At 44.4% G+C, this 18,996-nt stretch overlaps 1 protein-coding gene across 4 annotated transcripts in view; it reads right to left on the bottom strand.

Moving 5' to 3' along the window:
* Positions 1–18,996, bottom strand: part of CACNA2D3 (calcium voltage-gated channel auxiliary subunit alpha2delta 3) — an 866,452-nt gene that overhangs the window by 472,852 nt on the left and 374,604 nt on the right. For all 4 annotated transcript variants that reach the window (XM_045493219.1, XM_045493218.1, XM_045493220.1 and 1 more), the window contains one exon: positions 4,952–5,083. In XM_045493219.1, coding sequence (XP_045349175.1) covers positions 4,952–5,083 — 132 coding nt within the window. The remainder of the gene's footprint in view (positions 1–4,951; positions 5,084–18,996) is intronic.

Genomic DNA, 18,996 nt, shown 5'->3' with positions numbered 1-18,996 from the left:
ACTCCAGTCTCTCAGAGTTCAAAAGATTTTCCTGAGATTGCCAGTTATGACCATAGGACTTATTTCCCAAATGCCACGTCACCATGCTCTTCCTTACACAGGCGTTACATGAAGATGTCCTATGAGAAGTCCTCCGGGATGTCAGCATGAGTTGAATGAATAAAAGTAAAACTGGTTTCTGTGCCATGGGATGGAGACCGTGGGCCTTTAATCTGTTTATAGCATCTTGAATCTCCATAACTGGCTCAGCAGAGGCAGCATTTACCAAACTAATTGGACCACTGAGCCCTTCCTTTCCCAATCTCAAAACAAAATGTGTTTTTGGAGGCAAACACCAGGCAACCCTGTCTCAGCTGGTACTATCTCCCCTAGGATATATCAACTTTTCAGTATATAATTTTTTGTACACACAGATATTTTGAAACTGTTCAAAGAACTTTAAATCACCGAGAAATAACAGTTGGCTCATCTTAAATCTTTGAGAACCAGGAAATTGATACGTAGCCAAGAAGCACCCCATGAGCTATAGAATTTCTAGAATTGCCACTATGCCTTTTGGGATCCCACCCAGGTTGGTTGGGGAATGAATCTCAAGATAAAAGGAATTATGTAGTCATTGGCTCAGGAAGACTTTGAGGAGGGAAGCAATAGAGAAAAGAAAGGGAGCATAGCTTTGTAATGTATTTATGCCAGTTCCCTACTTAGTCACTGTGTCCCACTGACTATAGCCAGTGACCAGGTTCTCAGAGAGGCAGTAACTCTACTGTATCTGAGGAGGCAGGGCTGCTACTAACAGTGTGATGAGACCAATATGTCTGGTAGATTTTGGTCCACTGAGTGATTCATTCATTCACAAATATGTACTGAACACCTATACACTATGTTATTGTTGATGATGGTACCAGAGTGATAGCCAAACGTCTCTGTCCTCCTGGGGCAGATATCTTAGCAAAGGAGATGGGGATTGAAAGCCTGATGGCTCAGGATTAAAGGCCAGAATTCATATTTTATAGATTAAGAACTGCCATAAGAACAAAGCATGAAAGAGGTGGTGAAAATATTAACACCATTACCAACTCCCTCCTATCCTGCTGGTGTGGCTTGGTCAGTTAACCCCTTGGTCTGCTTTCTCATTGGTAAAATGCATTTTATAGTAGCTCCAGCCCATAGAATTATTGAGGATTAAACCAGACAATGCTTGTATAGATGCCTAGGACAGTGCTCAATAAATGATGGTCACTATCACTATGATCAGCATTAATATTAATATTATATTCATATTAACCGTACTCCCAAAGACACCCAAGGATGACAATGAAATAAGCAGAGTTTTGATAAGGCCTGAGTAACAAATCCTGCAGAGCTCAAAGACCCGTTATCTGTATTTTGTTGCTGTTGTGGCTGTTGCTGTTCAGAAGAGCCTAACCAGAGTTCTCTCTCTGCTCAGTGAGACCTTTTTGTAATACAGGAACTAAAAGGTAGGCCAGTACCTTGGAAACTGGGTATCAGACAACAAAAGTCTTTACCCATAGAGTTACACAGCTGAACATGCCAGCTACTAGCCACATGTGGCTGTTTAATTTTAGATTTAAGTTAACTGAAGTTAAATAAAACTCATATTTTAGTTCCCCTGTCTTCGCTAGACACATCTCACATGCTCAATAGCCACATGTGGCCGTTGGTTACCATAACAGGTGCTATAGATATAGAACACTTATATCATCCAAAAGACAGCCCATGGAAGTGTTGCCACATGGCTAAAGGCCCTACACTGAACTTGTAAAGGCCTGTGTAAATCTATTCAGAAAGAGACAACATCATCCCAGGTACTTTATTAGGGTGATGTTGACTAAAATCCCCCTTCTGAGAACTCCATGCTCCCACCTACAGAAGTTGAGATTGCCCTCCTTCTTAGTGATCCTCTAGCACCTTCTATTTCCCCCATGTTATCATTAAACACACTGTACCATCATGACCTGTTCACCTGTCTGTCTCCCTCATGTTCCCTGTTCCTTCCTTTGGGGATCCCCGCCAAGCGAGGCCACAGTAATGTAATCCTGATCAATCCCCATGGTTTCAGATGGCTAGCCCTACCACTGTCCAGCCTCCCTCACTTGAGGCTGTGGGCATGTGACCCAGACCAGAATAATCCTTGGACTTACATCTAAGCCACTAGGACAGATGCTCTCTCTTCCTCTGGGACCATAGTGAGAAATAATGCTGCAAGCACACAGCCATATTCTCCATCACTAGGAGATCACCTGCCAGTGAAACATGGTCAGAATAGAGGAAGGTGGAGAGGAAAGAGGGAAGGAAAGATTCAAAATCCAAATGACAATGCTGAATACTGGATCCAGCCATGTCTCAAAACAGCACATTCCCTAGAATTCAAGTTACCTGAGCCAATAAATGTATTCCTTGCTGGAGCTAGCTAGAATGCAGTTTCTGTCACTTGCAACCAAAATCCTGAGGAATGCATTTTCCCACAAGAGGGAACTTCATGAGGGCAGAGACCTTTTCTATTAAGTTCACCATTTTAGCCTCTCATAGTGCTTGGAACAAAACAAGAACTCAGCACACACTGAATGAAGAATGAAGAAATATCCCTTCTCTTTAAGAACATGCAGACTTACCACTGATTCATACTATTATACCACTCTAAACATGGAACGAAGTTTCCTGAAGATAAAAAATCCTAGCAAAAAAATGTCCATGAGTCATTCTTCTAACAATCATTTTGTGTCCAAGAGACAAGAGGTGTGTTTTCTGTTCAGAACCAAGCACTGAGTGACCACAAGACATTAATAGGGCAGTGAAACACCATAGGACCATGACTCGTGTCTTTACTAGCACAGAAAAGATGCAGGAATTTTACAAAGTTAAAATTCTGCCACAAATGTCACAAACATGGTAAGTATTTCTGAGTCGATGGCTCTGACTGATTCAAAACCTTGTACGTAAATTCATCTCCCCTGTTAGATACACCCTTCATGAGGATGTCCTGTTGTTATGAACTGGATGTTTGTCCCTGCCACCAAATTCATAGGTTGAAAACTAACATGACCCTGTGTGACAGTATGCAGAGGTGAGGCCTTCCGGAGGTACTTAGGTTTAGATGAGGTCAGAAGGATGGAGCTCCCACGGTGGGATTAGTGCCCTTCTAGGAAGAGTAAGAAATACCTGAGCTTTGGCTCCCTACCATGTGCAGCTACAAGGAGAAGGTAGCCATCTGCAAGCCGGAAGGAGGGCTCTCACCAAGAACCAAGTCTGCCAGCACCTTGATCTTAGACTCCCCAGACTCCAGAACTATGAGAAATGAACACCTGCTGCTTAAACCACCCAGTGTGTGGTATTCTGTTATGGCAGCCTGAGATGTCTACTGCACCCTCCCGCCGTTTTTTTTTCAAATTTCCTCATGACCATAGTTTAAGGACTTCCTGCTGGCGGAGATAAAAGATGATCTATGGTTTCTTCTTATCGGCTCCACCCTCATCCAAACACCACGTGGTAAGATGGTAAGAGGTCCCTGTAGCTTCATCTATGGATCAGCCCTCACCCACGCTTTATTTTCAGCAACATCTGTGTTAAATTTGCTCTCTGTTGAGTGTATCAAAACAGATTGCAATTTGGTGACACTGGAACTTTAATAGACCACTGTTTATTATAACATTATCTTTACTAGGATGCTTATTGTTTAAATTTCTGTGAGCTCCAGGAGGAACCACGTGTGCCCCGCTGAACACAACTCTTGGGAAATGTCGAATAATCTGGCAAAGCAGACACTTGGCAGGCAAGTCTCAGGGGACAGATGCTGTGTGCAGGGCAAACGGCTCCTCGAGGCGGAGGCTGGCGGTCTCTGTGCCTCAAAGTGGGAAGACATCAGGTGCCTAGTCTTACTTAATGAAAACATAAAAGTCTCCACTTAATTGCTCCAAGATTATGCCGGGAGTTTTTTCCTTCTTTTAGGTTGAGCTTGTTAATTTCTGCAGCTGTGATGTTGGCACAATTGCAGCCTCGAGTCCTGTTTTCACAACTTGTGAGCAAAATTAAAACTTCCCTTCTTAATTAAAATTCAAACCAAGCCAGAATTAAATTCTTATTGCAAAGTGGAGGTCTGGGGAGGCCTCAGGAACACCTGTTCCAAAGGTATGATGGACAAACTCTGATGAACATACCATCTGAGGGTGCTTTTGGCGGCCCTGAAGATGAGCTGGTGCCATCGGCGGTGCTTGGGCCAGTCCGAGCTCTTCCTCCGAGGCGGTCAGCTCTGGAGTGGGGAAACCTCAGTTCATAGTTTCCATTTCTCTCTTTTTTTTTCTAATTTTTTTTTAACATTTATTCATTTTTGAGAGACAGGGTGCAAGCAGGGGAGGGGTGGAGAGAGAGGGAGACACAGAATCCGAAGCAGGCTCCAGGCTCTGAGCTGTCAGCACAGAGCCCGACGCGGGGCTCAAACCCGCGAACCGCAAGATCATGACCTAAGCCGAAGTCGGATGCTGAACTGACTGAGCTACCCAGGCGCCCCTCACATTTTCCATTTCTTACCCCTTTGGTCAGAATTTAAAATTCAGCCCAATTATGACTTGTTCCTTTCCATGGTAATAACAATGATGATAGTAACTATAGTAGTAGTAATAGTAATAAAGCAAACTCTTGTCCAGAAAGATCAAATATGGTGTGTCTCACACCCCAACTCCTCACTTTTGGTGCAGCTCGATGAACTGCTCTATTGAGAAAGATGTGGAAACCACGTGCAGATCTAAATGCCTGTGTGTGTGTACAGACGCCATGCTACCGCGCCTATCTGGACCATGACAATAGATATAACAGATTTGAATTTAATCTTTCATTTTCTCCTAATGGGAGGGGGAAAAATTTAACCCTGAACATGAAAGAAAAATATCACAGGGTCATTAATCTCAATCATAATTCTCAAGGCAGGGATACTCACCTGGATACTGCCTAAAAAAGCCCTTTGCACTTCCAAAGTACTGCCATATGAGAGACGGGTCACGATCAAAGTTATCTACGAAAACTTTGTTTAGGGATTCGGACCAATAAACCCCATTGACGATTGCTGGGTCTGAAAAGAAACAGAGAGAAGAGAAAGTTACAAACCAAAGTGAGAGAGAACCCCGGCTGGCGTCCCTTGGAGCTGGCAGATAGCAGCAGCATGAGACTCATCTTACAGGAAGCTGTGAAGAAAGTTATAGCTTCCCAAACATTTAGCTCCTGGGAACTCCATACATCAGGGATTCCTCATCCTGCCCAAGCCCCCAGAGCCACCCAGGAGCCTTTATTGATGACTCCTTACTTGAAAAATACATCCCTTTATTTGTAACTTTCAACCTTGTACAGCACAGAGTTCTTGAGAAAGCAGAGAGAGACCTTCTAAGCATTATTTTCCACCTTTTGCCTCTCCTGGGTCAGAACCCAGCAATAAAAACAGGAAAAAATGTGTTTTCTCTCACTGCAATGACCTCAGCCAACATGGTCCTGTCCCAATTCTCTTCACCTCTGACTTAGAAGTTTGCTTTTTTAAAAAATAAATAAATAGATTGCAATTACATAACTACATCTCTCTACCTCTTTTGTTCAGCAAATGGTGAACTCCAGGAGGGCAGGAACCATTTCATGTGGTCTTCTGCTGTGCCCCTTTGACCAGCACATGGCAGAAATTCCAGACATTTATGGACACATGAAGAGATGAATGGATGGGGGTGTCTGGATGGCTCAGTTGGTTAAGCATTGGACTTTGGCTCAGGTCATGATCTCATGGTTCGTGAGTTCGAACCCCGAGTCAGGCTCTGTGCTGACAGCTCAGGGCCTGAAGCCTGCTTCAGATTCTGTGTCTCCTTCTCTTTCTGCCCCTCCCCTCCTTGTGCTCTGTCCTGTTCTCTCTCTCCAAAATAAATAAACATTAAAAAAAATTTTTTAAACAGACGAATGGATGGATAGATGAATAAAACAAAGGTTGCTCATCACAACCGTCTACTCTTCTTCCCTTGTGATCCCATGAATAAATCTCTTTTCTTCACCCTTGGCAGCCCAAAGCTAACTCTTTGCCTTCTGTCCACAGATAAAAATTAAGGGCAAAGGCAAAGAAGGACAATAAGTATTTTATTTTGGCATAGTGGTTGAGGAAAGATGGATCACTAAGGATGCTTGGTGACCATCCACTTTTTCTTAAACTTCTTAAGATCCTGTTTCAAAATGATGCCACATAAAGCATAATTCTGTTAAGAGGGGAGATCACCATCCAGTCCCAGCATGATGAGCGTAAGAATGACAACAGGGTGAGCATGTTAATGATGAGGAAGAGGAGGGGAAGGAGCAGAAATCTTTACTGAGTCTCTCCCATGGTGCAAGCACGTACTTAGCTCATCTCCCATTGCCTCTACCACAGCCCTCCAAGACAGGCGCCATTAGTAACCTCCATGCTCCACAAGTAGAAACGGAGTACCAAGAAGTTAGGTTCTTTCCTAAAAGCATCCAACTCATCAGTGACAAAGCTTCTGATCTGTGATTTATAAATGGGATAATAATACACAACTTAAAGGGCTATTTGAAAGGCTAAACAAATCTACAGAAGACCACAAACAGCAAAAGGCATTCAGAAAGTCATCAATGGAGCAATTCCATTCACCTGGATTCCAACACCCTCAACAGAACTTCCTGTGGGACCCCAAGTCACAGAAATCCCACCATGGCATCTTTATTCCAAAGATTCCTGCATTCTACACCAGGGGGATAAAGACAGATTTGGTCACTCTAGTCCTCAAGTTTCACAGTAAGCCAATTAGCAAAATAATGCTAGAAATGGTCATGTGAATTAGGTACAGTGACAAGGAAACTCACTGTTGGCACAGTGCACCCCATCCCTCCTCCACAGTGGCCTGCCCATTGCCAGACTGCTGCCCCCAAGATGCCCATCTGAAGAGGTCTGAGAAAGAGCCCACAAAATGGCGCCTAACCCAGCAGGCAGACATGGTGTCTTGTATTGTCTTACCTCCAGCCTGTCTTATTCTTTCAGATTGCTTACCCAGATTCCATAGACAAGTGGGATTCTGAATCTCACCTCAACGTAAGTGCTCAAACTCTTATAAACTATAGTAAACCACATCATAGGCTCGGAGAGTGAAAATGACCAATTCAACCTTTTACCACAAAGTAATTTTGAGAAAGACTTTATCCTCACAATCCTGGAAAATGGAACCCTTTTTTGCTCCTGTACAAGCTTGACAATAATTACTGTGACTCACTCCTTGTTACAAAAGCCACTGAAATTAATCCACAAAGATGTAAATACAATAATGACACTGAAAACTCCATGGTTCTTGCCTCCTCCATCAATGGCCTCAATTATGTTGCCATCATATAAAAACTTTCCACAATTAGAAGCAAAAATTCCATTTCCCTCACTCACTGTCTCAACATGTTAAGCAGTCAAACAGTTTCCAGTTAGAGATTCTTTTTTCTTGACTGTGATTTCTTTGGGGGTAGTAAAAGGCCACTCATACCCCAAGGTGGTCCTAGAAACTTAGGGTTGCCCCTTGGGGACCTGTGAGCACCTTCAGAAATGCAAAAAGAATTGTGATGGTCAGAGGTTATTTCAACAATCATTTTGACACTAAATGTCGCTCTGAAATTATGCCTCTTTAAGAAAAGGGGGCTTTGATTTTCCCAGGGCACGGTGAACAAGGGCAGGAGAATCACTAAAGAATATGGTCTAGTTAAAATGAGGGCTGTGTTACACACACCTATTTGATCAAATATTTGAGATAACATGTCCTCTGGCTTGTAAAACAATCACAGTATATTGATTTCACAATCTTGCTTAGCAAGCAATTTTAATAGAAGGGAAAATCTCGAACTGCTGTCCATTATTCATCATCTAAGAGATGAAAAGAAACAGGAAAATGCTAACGCTATAAAATGGGGCCTGCATCTAAATATCTGGGTTAAAACAGACACTAAAACTTAAGTTAAAAATGGTTTTCCCAACATCACTGGCAGAGAGCAGAAATGAAAGAGCCCAAAGGGTCAGTGCCACCCATCATATCCTGCTTACCCAGGTCCTCAGATCCTTCCACTGTCTACTGAGGAGGAGGTGAACATGATACTGTGGGCCACATCCCAGCCAGATGTTCCCTCTATGGCTGCTGAGCAGGTGTGCTTTTTTAAGGTCACTTGCAAAAACAACAGCATCCTCCTCAGCAGTGGGTTTCCCTTCTACTTGTGTGTGTTTTGTTTCTAACTTTGTTGAAAAGCCCTCCCCCTCTGCCTCATTTAGCATTCTTCAGGAGTCTCAGACTAATCTGAGCGTGGGTTTCACTTCCACCCCTAGTCTTCTTAGGAGGTTAATGTATTGTATTAGTTTCCTGTGGCTGCTATAACAAATTACCACAAACCGAGTGACTTAAAACAGAAGAAAAGTATTCAGGAGGCCAGAAGTCCAAAATCAAAGAATTGGCAGATTGGGTTCCTACCAGGGGCTCTCAGGGAGATTCTGTTCCACGCTGCTCTCCTGGCCTCTGGTGGTCACCAGCAACCCTTAGTGCTTCCTGTTTTATAGACACAATCGCTCCAATGTCTTCCTCCATCTACCCGCGGCATTCCCGTTGTGTACCTCTGTGTCATCTCTTTCTTTAAGGAAACCAGTCACTGGATTTAGGGTCCACCCTAAACTCCAGATGAGCTCATCTCAAATCTTTCACTTAGTTACATTTGCAAAGACCCTGTTTCCATATAAAGTCACATATGCAGGATGTACTAGAGGTCAGGACTGGGGCATATCTTCCGGAGGCCACCACTCAACTCCCTGCATGTATTCAGACTCCCTTAATTATACTACATAATATACCCATATTTCATGGTTTGTATATGTTCTTTTTAAAATCTGAGTTTCATATGGGTAGGGCTTTTTCCTAGTGACGGATCCTTTTAATGGAAACAGTTCAGATTTTCACGTCTGCATTATAATTTTACGAGCTTACCATTCTTCTCAATCTCTGTTGATAGGTCCTACCTACAAGGCTCTCACTTGGACTAAACTCATTTCCCTTAATGCCTCATGTATGTGTCAATGCCCAGTTTTCTGCTCAATACAGTGAGCTCCATGTCACATGGTCATTTTCTCCAATGTCCCTGTCCATTCAGTGTCAACTTATTATTCACAGTGGTCAACGTGAAGTCCAGCAATAGCAGTTCTGCTTCCTGCTTCCTCTACCTTCTGAGAGATTAAATTACCTCCAATGCCAGTCAGAAATTTATCAGATGTTCAGCTTAAGTCCCACACCACCTTTGTGATCTATTTGCAATTTGCATCTGAAAAGCAGCTTACACGTCCCTGCTCTGTCTTTATAATGTACCATATAACCCATAAAGAATTTGTAGTTTCCTTCTTTTATTTCCACCCAAATAAATGCTCTCACCTGTGCTTCCCCATCCCTCAACAAGTTTGCACTTTGTTACATGGGGGTTTTTCTGATGTTACGGATGGCCGATGTTCTCTCTGCATCCTCCCATACACACTCACACACTTTTCCATTTCTGTTCTGTATCTTTGAGTGGGTAGCCCCTCTTGTCATCCTCAGTCAATCAGCCCTTTGGGTTCAAGCAAATTAACGCATGTAAAGCACTCAGCACAGCAACTGGCACACACAAAATGGTCCATACACATTGGCCATTATTTATGCCAGGCGTGAGGAAATAAATAAGGTCCCAAGAAGATCACCCCACTTCTTCTATCCCTGTTCTCTGCAGCAAGAGTCCCTGCACAGCATCTTAATACTACAGCATGCCAGTGTGAAATGCAGGCTTTGGAGTTGGGAGTCTTGGATATGAGACCTCACTTGGCACTTGTCAGTTAGTGGCCTTGGGCTTGTGACTTAGCTTCCCTGAGCCCCATTGTCTTCTTTGACCAGAGTGGCTTTCACTCAAAGGTTTCTGAGAAAAGGCATGTAGGGTGCTCAGCAGAGGGAGGGCTCTGTTACCATCAGGTGGTACATCACTAGTCACAACTCTGGGGTGGGTCCCCTGCTCCCCATCCCGGGCAGTTCCACTCTCCTATAGCTATCCAGATGAAACTTCACCTAAGCCTCTTCCTCCCTTCCTCCAATTATCAGGGCAAGGTACTCTTGACAACTCTTACATTCATTTGTTCATCCAATGAATATTCACTGAGTACCAACTACATTGGGCATTCAGCAGTGACCCAGGCAGACCATGAAGTGGACATTTCGGTCTGAGGAAGGGTGACAATGGGCACATAAATGAAGGTTCCAAACAGAAGTGGGTGTGACAAAGAAAATAAAAAGGGATGGTAGGCTTGAGAGTTACCAGGTATGGAAAGGGGAAAGGGGAGTTACTCTAACTGGGTGGTCCAAGATGACCTCTTTGAGGAGAGAGCTGAATGCTGAGAAGGTGTCAGTTTAAAAACACCTTGGCCAGCAAAAGCTTTGAGGCAGAGCGAGTAGCAAGGGCAAAGGCCCTGAGCCAGGAAGAAACCTGTGTCCTGGGAAACAGCAAACCAGCGAGTGTCGTTGAGGCCCCATAAGCAAAGGGGAAGAGGTTTGAAATTGGGCTGGCAAGATGGGCAGGCCACGGTGAAGGTCTTAGCAGATGGACAAAGTTTCCTGCCAAGCATACATTTTCTCACAGACATAATCTGTGCTCCACCAGTGCCAAGGCTCACTACGCTTTTATTCATGGTTCCAAAATCAAATTTCTTGTCTTATGAAATCTATAGCCAGCATAGCCTACTTCCTTCAAGCAATCAGGATCTTTACGGATGCCTTAGCACTTGGGTTTCCTCTCCAGACCTCAAAGTCACCTGATACGCTCACCATCTTTTTTCTCAATATCATTTATTCTCCAGTGAATTAGCAGCATCACTGTATTAATTTAAACTTGACATTTTCTACCACAAAATATGGGTCCATTTCTAGCGAATCTGAGTGTCCATGAATAATTACAGGCTAATCTACAATTACAAACCACTGTTAACCCAAAAACCATTGAAAGGAACAGTCTGAATTCATGTTCAACTGGGTTTCTGAAGCGTGGCCCTTGTAAAGAAGGTTATTTCCTGCCTGAACAAGCTAGAGGAAGGGTCTTAGGTTTGCCTAAAGGTCTTTGAAGAGGTGTGACTCCTGGATGTGAAATCACAGCAGGCACAGGGGACTGAGTCCACACAAGAGCTCTTGTACAGTGTTGCACATTGAACCACACACAGAGGGAGAATGGCTGGAGAGTTTTTGTGTCTCCCATTTCAGCAAGTAAATGCTATCTCTCATTCATTCTAAATAGGTCATAGATTAAATAATGAGTAGTTTTGATGCTAATTATCAAGCACTTATATATATTGGAAAATAGCCACTAATGTGTGTTGAATTATAAAATAGACTTATTTGCCAAACATTTCCCCTTCCTCTAAACTTAGTGACGCGCTACATATTAAATGCAGGTTGCTTTCCACAAAGCTGGAGTCAATTTCTGGCAGTCCTGAAACCAAAGGGATGAGGAGGATTCATGGTCCAATGCTGAACCACTCTGCATGGATCTGGAAAGCAAAATGAATGGGAAACACACTTACCAGTTTGGCAAATCCCAGAAGGTGCTGGACACCATCTCAGACTACTGCCTCAGCATGACAGATGTCAGGATTAACTGCCCAGTGAGATTTCACATCAATGACTCCACTTGTTTGTGTGATTTTTTGTTTGTTTGTTTTGCCTTAAATATATCAACTTTAAATGGCCCTCCTCCCTTAACATATTTTAAATTTTGTGGAGAAATTCCCATTTCTCCCTCCTCATCACTCTTATTACCCTGGAATAAATCATTTTCAAGTCTTTGTTGGAGATATTAAGAGGAAGAAAATGATATGACAGAAATCAAAGTATAACGATGATGATGACAGCAGCAGAGGCTGCCATTTCTGGAACACTTGTAATGGGCCACGTCCTATGCAAGATGGCTACCAACTCCTCTTCCTACCCCATTTTCCACATGAGGAAATTGACCCTTGGAGCACTGAAGTTCATTTCCCCAGGACATCATCACCTTACCCACGGGAGAGATTAGCTACGTTCCTCATCTAAACTATTAGATGAAAGATGACTTGCGTGGAGGCCTTGAACTCTATTTACTGCCTACCAGACAGTAAGTAGAGGGAGGGAAAAAGGGAAGGCACAGGACGTGTAGTCTAGACACCAGGTAACAGGTGGCTCACAGCAGGCTGCCTGTCCCCAGCTGTCAGCAAATGAATGGAGTGGGTGGTCCCTGGAGAACGGGGCTGGGATCAGGATGTCTTCGGGCAGGGCTGGACATGGCATCTTTGCACCTAATAATGCTCAGGATGTGTGCATTAGCTCAGGAGGACACGGTGAACGAAGAGAGGGTAGTGCTGGGAACCAATTCAGAGCTCTCTGTGAGAGTCCCCTTATGCATCCACCTTGGGTTCTCTGCTGCAGAGCCAGAGCCACCAGGGAAGGTCTTCCGTCACCACCTGCATTTGGATTTGGGGTCTGCTTGCAGAGGGGACATTTACAAGGCATAAAATCTTGAATAACACACTCTAGAGTGAAGATAAGCACATCTCAAGAGGCTTCTGATTCTAAAATGGCATTTATGATAAATTGTAATTAAGCCAGTATTCACTAGCTAATTTAAAACACCTCTGTCTTCAGAGATCATTTTCTCACTAACCAAGTCTCCCTTCAGGTCTGTAATGAAAAGCTGAAGAACCAGAGCCTCATTCCTTCTTGGGGATTTACTCTGGTTGGAAAGGAAACAAACCTCATCATCTCCAGAGATGGGGTGAGCACGGAGGCACCATTTTCCTACCACAGTACCAGAACAACAACAGCCTTGCAAATCCCTCATAGCGGTTCCCTGGAGCTCAGCATCCTGCTTGAAAATCTGTGCTACGTAACACAGCTAGACCACTCAGCTTACTCCAGAAGCATCAGTCGTTCCTGCTAACCCATCACACGGAGACTGTACCCCACTGCGTGGTGCCCCAAGATGCTCTGGTCTGGCCCAGGATCGCTTTTCAAATCCACTTCCCTTCCAGCCTCCAGCATCCACCCACATCTGCCCCTGGCCAAGCTCACTAAGGCTTCTCCATTCTTGTATTTTAATTATTCCATTTATAGCAACTAGTTCTACTACCACTGGACAACCTGGTTAAAAGGTGTACATCATGTACTCATTATAGTATGGATTGTTTATTCATTCATTCAGAAAACATTTGCTGAATGCCAGGAAACATGCTAGGATTTGGGGATAAAATAGTGGGCAAAACCAGACATGGCCTTTAACCCAACGAAGCGTACAGACCAGTAGGGGAGGCAGACAACCCAGTAATTACCTAATTGTGTATAAATTTACAGTCATGATTAGTATAAGAAGGGAAAAACACAATGTTAGGAAACATGCTCTTAGGGGAGGTCCTGCTAGCCCAGATTTGATGGAGCTGGAATCTTCAGAATGAATAGTCATTCAGAGGGGAGGGGCAAGGCACTGCTGGCATTGCCAACTCTAAGTTTAAATACCCACAGTGCAGAGGACAGAAAGGAGGCTGGGGTAGGTGGGAGGAGTCAGGGCCAGGGGACCAGGCAGGGCCCTGAAGACCCTGGTCTGCAGTCTGCTGTCAATCTCAAGAGCCATGGAGGCCCCTGGAGGGCCCAAAGACAGGGCAGTAACACCCTTGCCATTTGGAGAGGCAGGTGGTCGAGGGTGGAGGGAGTGTGTATAGAGGCTCCTGCTGTCGTTCAAGGGGGACATAACGGTGCCTGCACTAGAATGACAGAGTGTGAGAAAGTCAGTGGTATGTAGAGAGAAGGAGCTCAGCAAACATGTGAGGGTCCAGGTTTTGCACTCTGAAAGCCAAGGTAGAAGCCCTCTTCGTCACAGTCCCAGTATCTAAGCGGGAAGTCCCCAGCAGCAGGGAGCCTGGACAACACCCTCCTGAGCACCGCACCGAGGGGGAGTTAGCCCAAGGGGAGCTGGCATGCTCCTTACATCGCACACAAATGGGAAAATCTATTGACGGCAACAGGGAAAACTATGTCCCCAGACAGCTAGACTGTCCCAGATTTGCTACCACCGACTGTTCTGTTGTAACAGTCCTCGGAATGTACATCCTTGCCTGCCATTCTTGCAGCACGCCTCTCACTGACAGACGTTATTCATAAGCAGCATGAAAGAATGGGAACCAATAAGAATGGGAAATCCTCGACCACCCACATCCGGGTATTGCAAACCTTCAGTGAGGCTCTCCTTCTGGGTGCAGCTATGCATCCACACGGCCCCAGTTGCCCTCGCCCTCATTCTCCATCATGCTCGTGGCTCCTGGGAAGGCCCATACTGTTTCTGAAAGATGAGGCAACTGAGTCCGGTGAGGGGAGGCCACGCAGCCAGGGAGGAACTAGGCTGTCCCTTCACCTAAAGTGTTCCTTGGCAGTGGGATTTATGACGCTCAGCCCTGGACCTCTGCCCCAAAATCACTCCCCTTCAAAGTAAAGCCAAATAAAATCTTACCCATCAGTCAATAAACACTTAAAAAAATCTAGGGTATTTGAAACCTTGTCCTATGTTCTGGGGCTGGGTAGGGGGACATAAAGAAAGAATTCTGGAGAAAACTGATGTTATGACAAGTCACACGCAATAAAAGACAACCCCAGTGGGAGAATATATAGCTGTCATCCTTTAGTAAGAACCCATTCCTGATATTCACACAGAAAGTCTCCTCTAATTTCAACCTTTGGGAAGAGAGAAAGAAATTTAAACGTTCCTTCTTTCCATCTTCTGGACAGGCCTGGCTCCCAGTAAAATATGATTTTGTGGAGCCTGCCATCTGTACTGATGCTATCAGCTTTTTATTGATATTTAATATAAACAGAACCCCGAGGCTAGCAGGTACCCTGACAGGGTCTGAAATATAATTGCCAAGGAACCATACAAATGCGTGTAGCAATTAAAGAACTGTCAGGGATATTGCTGGTGTGGACACAGAGCTGCCGGCTGGATGAAGGAGGGATGTATGCAAGCAGGGAGGCAGAGAGAGCTGAGGGCTGTGGGAAGGAAATGGGTGGGAGACTCACACATCCGTCCTGCAGCAGGCCCAGAAATCCCACACAGGGAGATAAGGGGATTATGGACATTCAAAAAGGGAAATGAAGCTGGGTTTCACTTGGTGTTTGTTTTCAACACACAAAGACCAAGAGCCAGCTCTCCTGCCTCTGCTCTGAATTTTATACTGCAGAGACAACATGCAGCCAGTCTTGAGTCTGGCTTGGGTGGGGGATCCCAGGACAGGGCATAGGAAGGAATTTGTTTTCTGCACGGCTTTTAAGAGTTGTCATAGTGGCAGAAGGCTGAAAAACTGGCTGTGGCTAAGAAAGATGGGGTGCATGGAGATGAAAAGGGAGTTCTGAGTGAGGAAGAAGGAAAGACAGGCCAGTTGGAGGGCCAGGGCCAACAGAAGAGGAATCTGAGCGCAGCCTGGAAGAGGACCAAGGAATGCTTTCTGCCAGTTCTGGTTGCAAAAGCCCTGCCCACACCTGTGGCTAGTACTGACTTCACAGGGAACCCAGCAGTGGTGGGGATGGGGATGGGGACGGTCACGGGGATGGAGGTGCAGACACGATCTCCACCCCGTACCAGGATCTCTAGTCATCCTTTGAGGGGCCCTGGAGCTTTGGCTTTCGTGACTGGAAGACATGGGGTGAGAAAGGGAGTGGTACTTAATGAATGGCTTGGGTTCAGGGATCAGAAGAACCAGGTTTAGTAACAGAACCATTTGTCATAATTTGCTCTTGAATTCCTAGGAGAGGAGCACCTTTTCAAATGGAATGCTGCTGCCAGAGATCTGGACTGCAAATAGCCAATGGGGTAGTAGAATAAAGGAATTTCAATCTCCTCCTTCTTGAACCATGGATGGAGAGGGGTTTATGCCCTGCCCTCACCCCTTCCCAATATACACGCACACATATGAGCAACACGTGCACGCACACACACACCCTACAACCCGCCCTAGACAAGCGCTTTTGAGTCGAACACTAAGGAACTTGTAAAGACTTTAGTAGTTAACATATTTCTTGGGGTGCCTGAGTGGCTCAGTCGGTTAAACACCTGACTTCGGCTCAAGTCATGGTCTCGCAGTTTGTGAGTTTGAGCCCCGCATCGGGCTCTGTGCTGACAGCTCTGAGTCTGGAGCCTGCATCAGATTCTGTGTCTCCCTCTCTTTCTACCCCTCTCCCACTTGTGCTCTGTCTCTCTATCTCAAAAATAAACATGAGAAATGAAAAAAAACCATATTTCACAATGTTAGAGAAGTTTTAACCAACACATGGAACCACAGATACTCAGATCATTACTCAGAATGGGGTTGTTTTTACTTAGTTAGAAACAGAGTTGATTTAAAGGAAGGCATTAAGGAATCATACAGGTGCTGGGTAGAAACAGGTGAAATCATGAGTGTGGCCTGGGAATGACCGGGGCTGGGAAAATGCAGCTCTAGTGGCTCCGAAGAGCAATGCCCACCATCTCCTCCCACATCTCCCCATGTAGGAAACTCACCTCAAAGCCTTAACAGTGTGTGGGATGACAGGGGACATAGGCTCCCATTCCTCATTTTAAAAAGTTGTGTTTTTTTCTTCAATAAAATATAAATACATCCCTTATGTATCCCTTCTCTCAACCTGACAAACTCCTGAAGGCATTCAGACCCAAGAATATAAAAATGTAGATGTGGTCACATCATGAAGGGCATTCCAAGTTCTACACCCTGAGAGTGTGTAAGCAGGAGTCAGAAATCATCTGAGAAAGTGCAGAAAGAAGCCCCAAGAAGCAGATCGTGTTCTCTGCTCGTAAACTGCAGGGAAGATCCGCCCCCCGCCCCCACACACCCCACCCCCCGAGCTCCTGGGAGGAAGCCAATTTCATGCCAAGGTGGTTTTGATGGATATGGCACCAGGGGGCTGGGTTCACATGGCTAGAACATTATAGGAATTTGCTTTTGATGCCCAATTTCATGTGAAGATCGCAGGTCGTAAACTCCCCTGGACTCTACCACTGGAAGTTCAGACTACTCCCTAAGAGCATGATACACACTGAGAATAATGCCAGCTGCCAATAATGTTGACCAAGTACTATTAACAATAAGGTTCCAGCTGTCTTTCCACCCGGTCGTCCTGCAAACACTTTCATTGGTTATTTCTTGTCTTGCTGAACAATAGCATTTGGGCTCAATTAATTGAGACCAAATGATTGACTTTATGGACCTTAGTAGCAGTGCTCACTGACTCCCAAGTGGCCCCTCCTCTTGTCATGAAACATTGCAGGGAATAGGTTTAATTCTGTTACGTGATTTATCACTAGAATAACCATACTGTTTATCATCCAAACCAAATCCCTTTTGATAAGGGGGCCCCTTTTTATTAATATAGAGAGATAAGCAGTATCAAGTAGGTCTATCCTTGGCAAGCCAAAACAGACAAGCACCCCATTTAGAACTCACCCCATTCCACAGAGAATGGAACTGAGTGACTGTGTGTGTGCATGTGCGTGCGTGCACTTTGATCTCTGATGTGATCATGACTGCTTAAGCAAAAAGGGTTAGAAGCAAGAAATCATTCCTGAAATAATACATCAAACGCTTACTTTTAATACTTGGCCAATCATTGCATGTAGGATCATGGCCTTTTGAGCACTGAGGCAGTTTGCTAGCGGTGGGCATTCAGCATGCTTTAGACACAGCCAAACTATTTAACTGATGGGAGAAGAGCTGAAGAACATTCATTAACCCACTACATTGCTTAACTGGAGGTTACTCAAGAGTGTTCTACTGTAATTAAATCAATGCACCCTCTACTTCTTCAAGTTGGGAATCTTTTCAATTTAAAGAACCAAACATCCTACTCAAAATACCTTAAAAGATATTGGCTTCTAGAACTAAGAAGATGACGGGTAGGAATGGTTAAGGGGTAGACTTATCCCAAGATGGCCAATTATTTCACCAAGGACCCAGTTACTTTCTTTCTGTCCTGAATCCCACTGAGTTGGCTGCATCCTCAGACCCTTCCTCTCACACAACTGGCCCTTCTCCCTATAGCCTTTGCCCCAGCATCTCCGGCCGTTCCTTTCATAGGGTCACAAAACTGCTGCAGCACTTAGAGCCATCAATCTTTTCCCCTCTCTACTCAGGGGTAGAACGTGAAATCTCCAAATGTCTCCTTACATTTATTGACTTTGAATATTGTAAACCCATCCCTGAACAAGTCAGCACGGGATGGGGATGGGGCATGCTGATCCACCTGCTTGAACCTGTTAAGTCCTGGGTCTGATTTCAAGTCCAACATCCATAAAGAATGGGTCCCGAAAAGAAATTCAGGGTGCCACTGGCAACAAGAGGAAGGTAAAAGTGCCAAGCCATAAACATCTCCTCCAAGGTTCTGATATGGTCACAAACACCCAAAAAATCAACTCAGAGGCCACAAAACCCATGTGACTCAGTATTTCCCCAACTACTAATCCACGTAAAGAACTTAAATTTGGAGGGACCATTTCCCAAGTGAAGCATTTCTATACCATAATGGTATACAAGAGGTATGTTGAGCATTCTAAAACTGCATGGCAGACAGAAGGAACTTTATCAAGGGAAGTTTAATGCAAAAAGATAGATCTCTTGGGATGCAAAGAAAAAAATCAAAGAAGAGAAAAAGAAGTATTTCATGGGAAATAATGCTACAAGTCCAGCAGATTACATGCTACAAAAAACAATGAAAAAGAAGAATATATTCCTACTAACATAAAACCAACAAGACCAGACATATTTAACAGGAACTGCACCCAAAGAGGAAGAAGTCAGTTGCTACAAAAATGATGTATGATCTTTGGTTAGGTTTATTCCTAGGTATTTTATGGTTCTTGATGTAAAAGATCTGTATGCTGAAACCTATAGAAAACTTATGAAGGAAACTGAAGAAG

This window comes from Leopardus geoffroyi, chromosome A2 (genome assembly GCF_018350155.1).
Source record: "Leopardus geoffroyi isolate Oge1 chromosome A2, O.geoffroyi_Oge1_pat1.0, whole genome shotgun sequence".
NCBI classification, from domain to species: Eukaryota; Metazoa; Chordata; class Mammalia; order Carnivora; family Felidae; genus Leopardus; species Leopardus geoffroyi.
The sequence above is the reverse complement of the archived record's forward strand: the minus strand, read 5'-3'. Positions and strand labels throughout refer to the sequence as shown.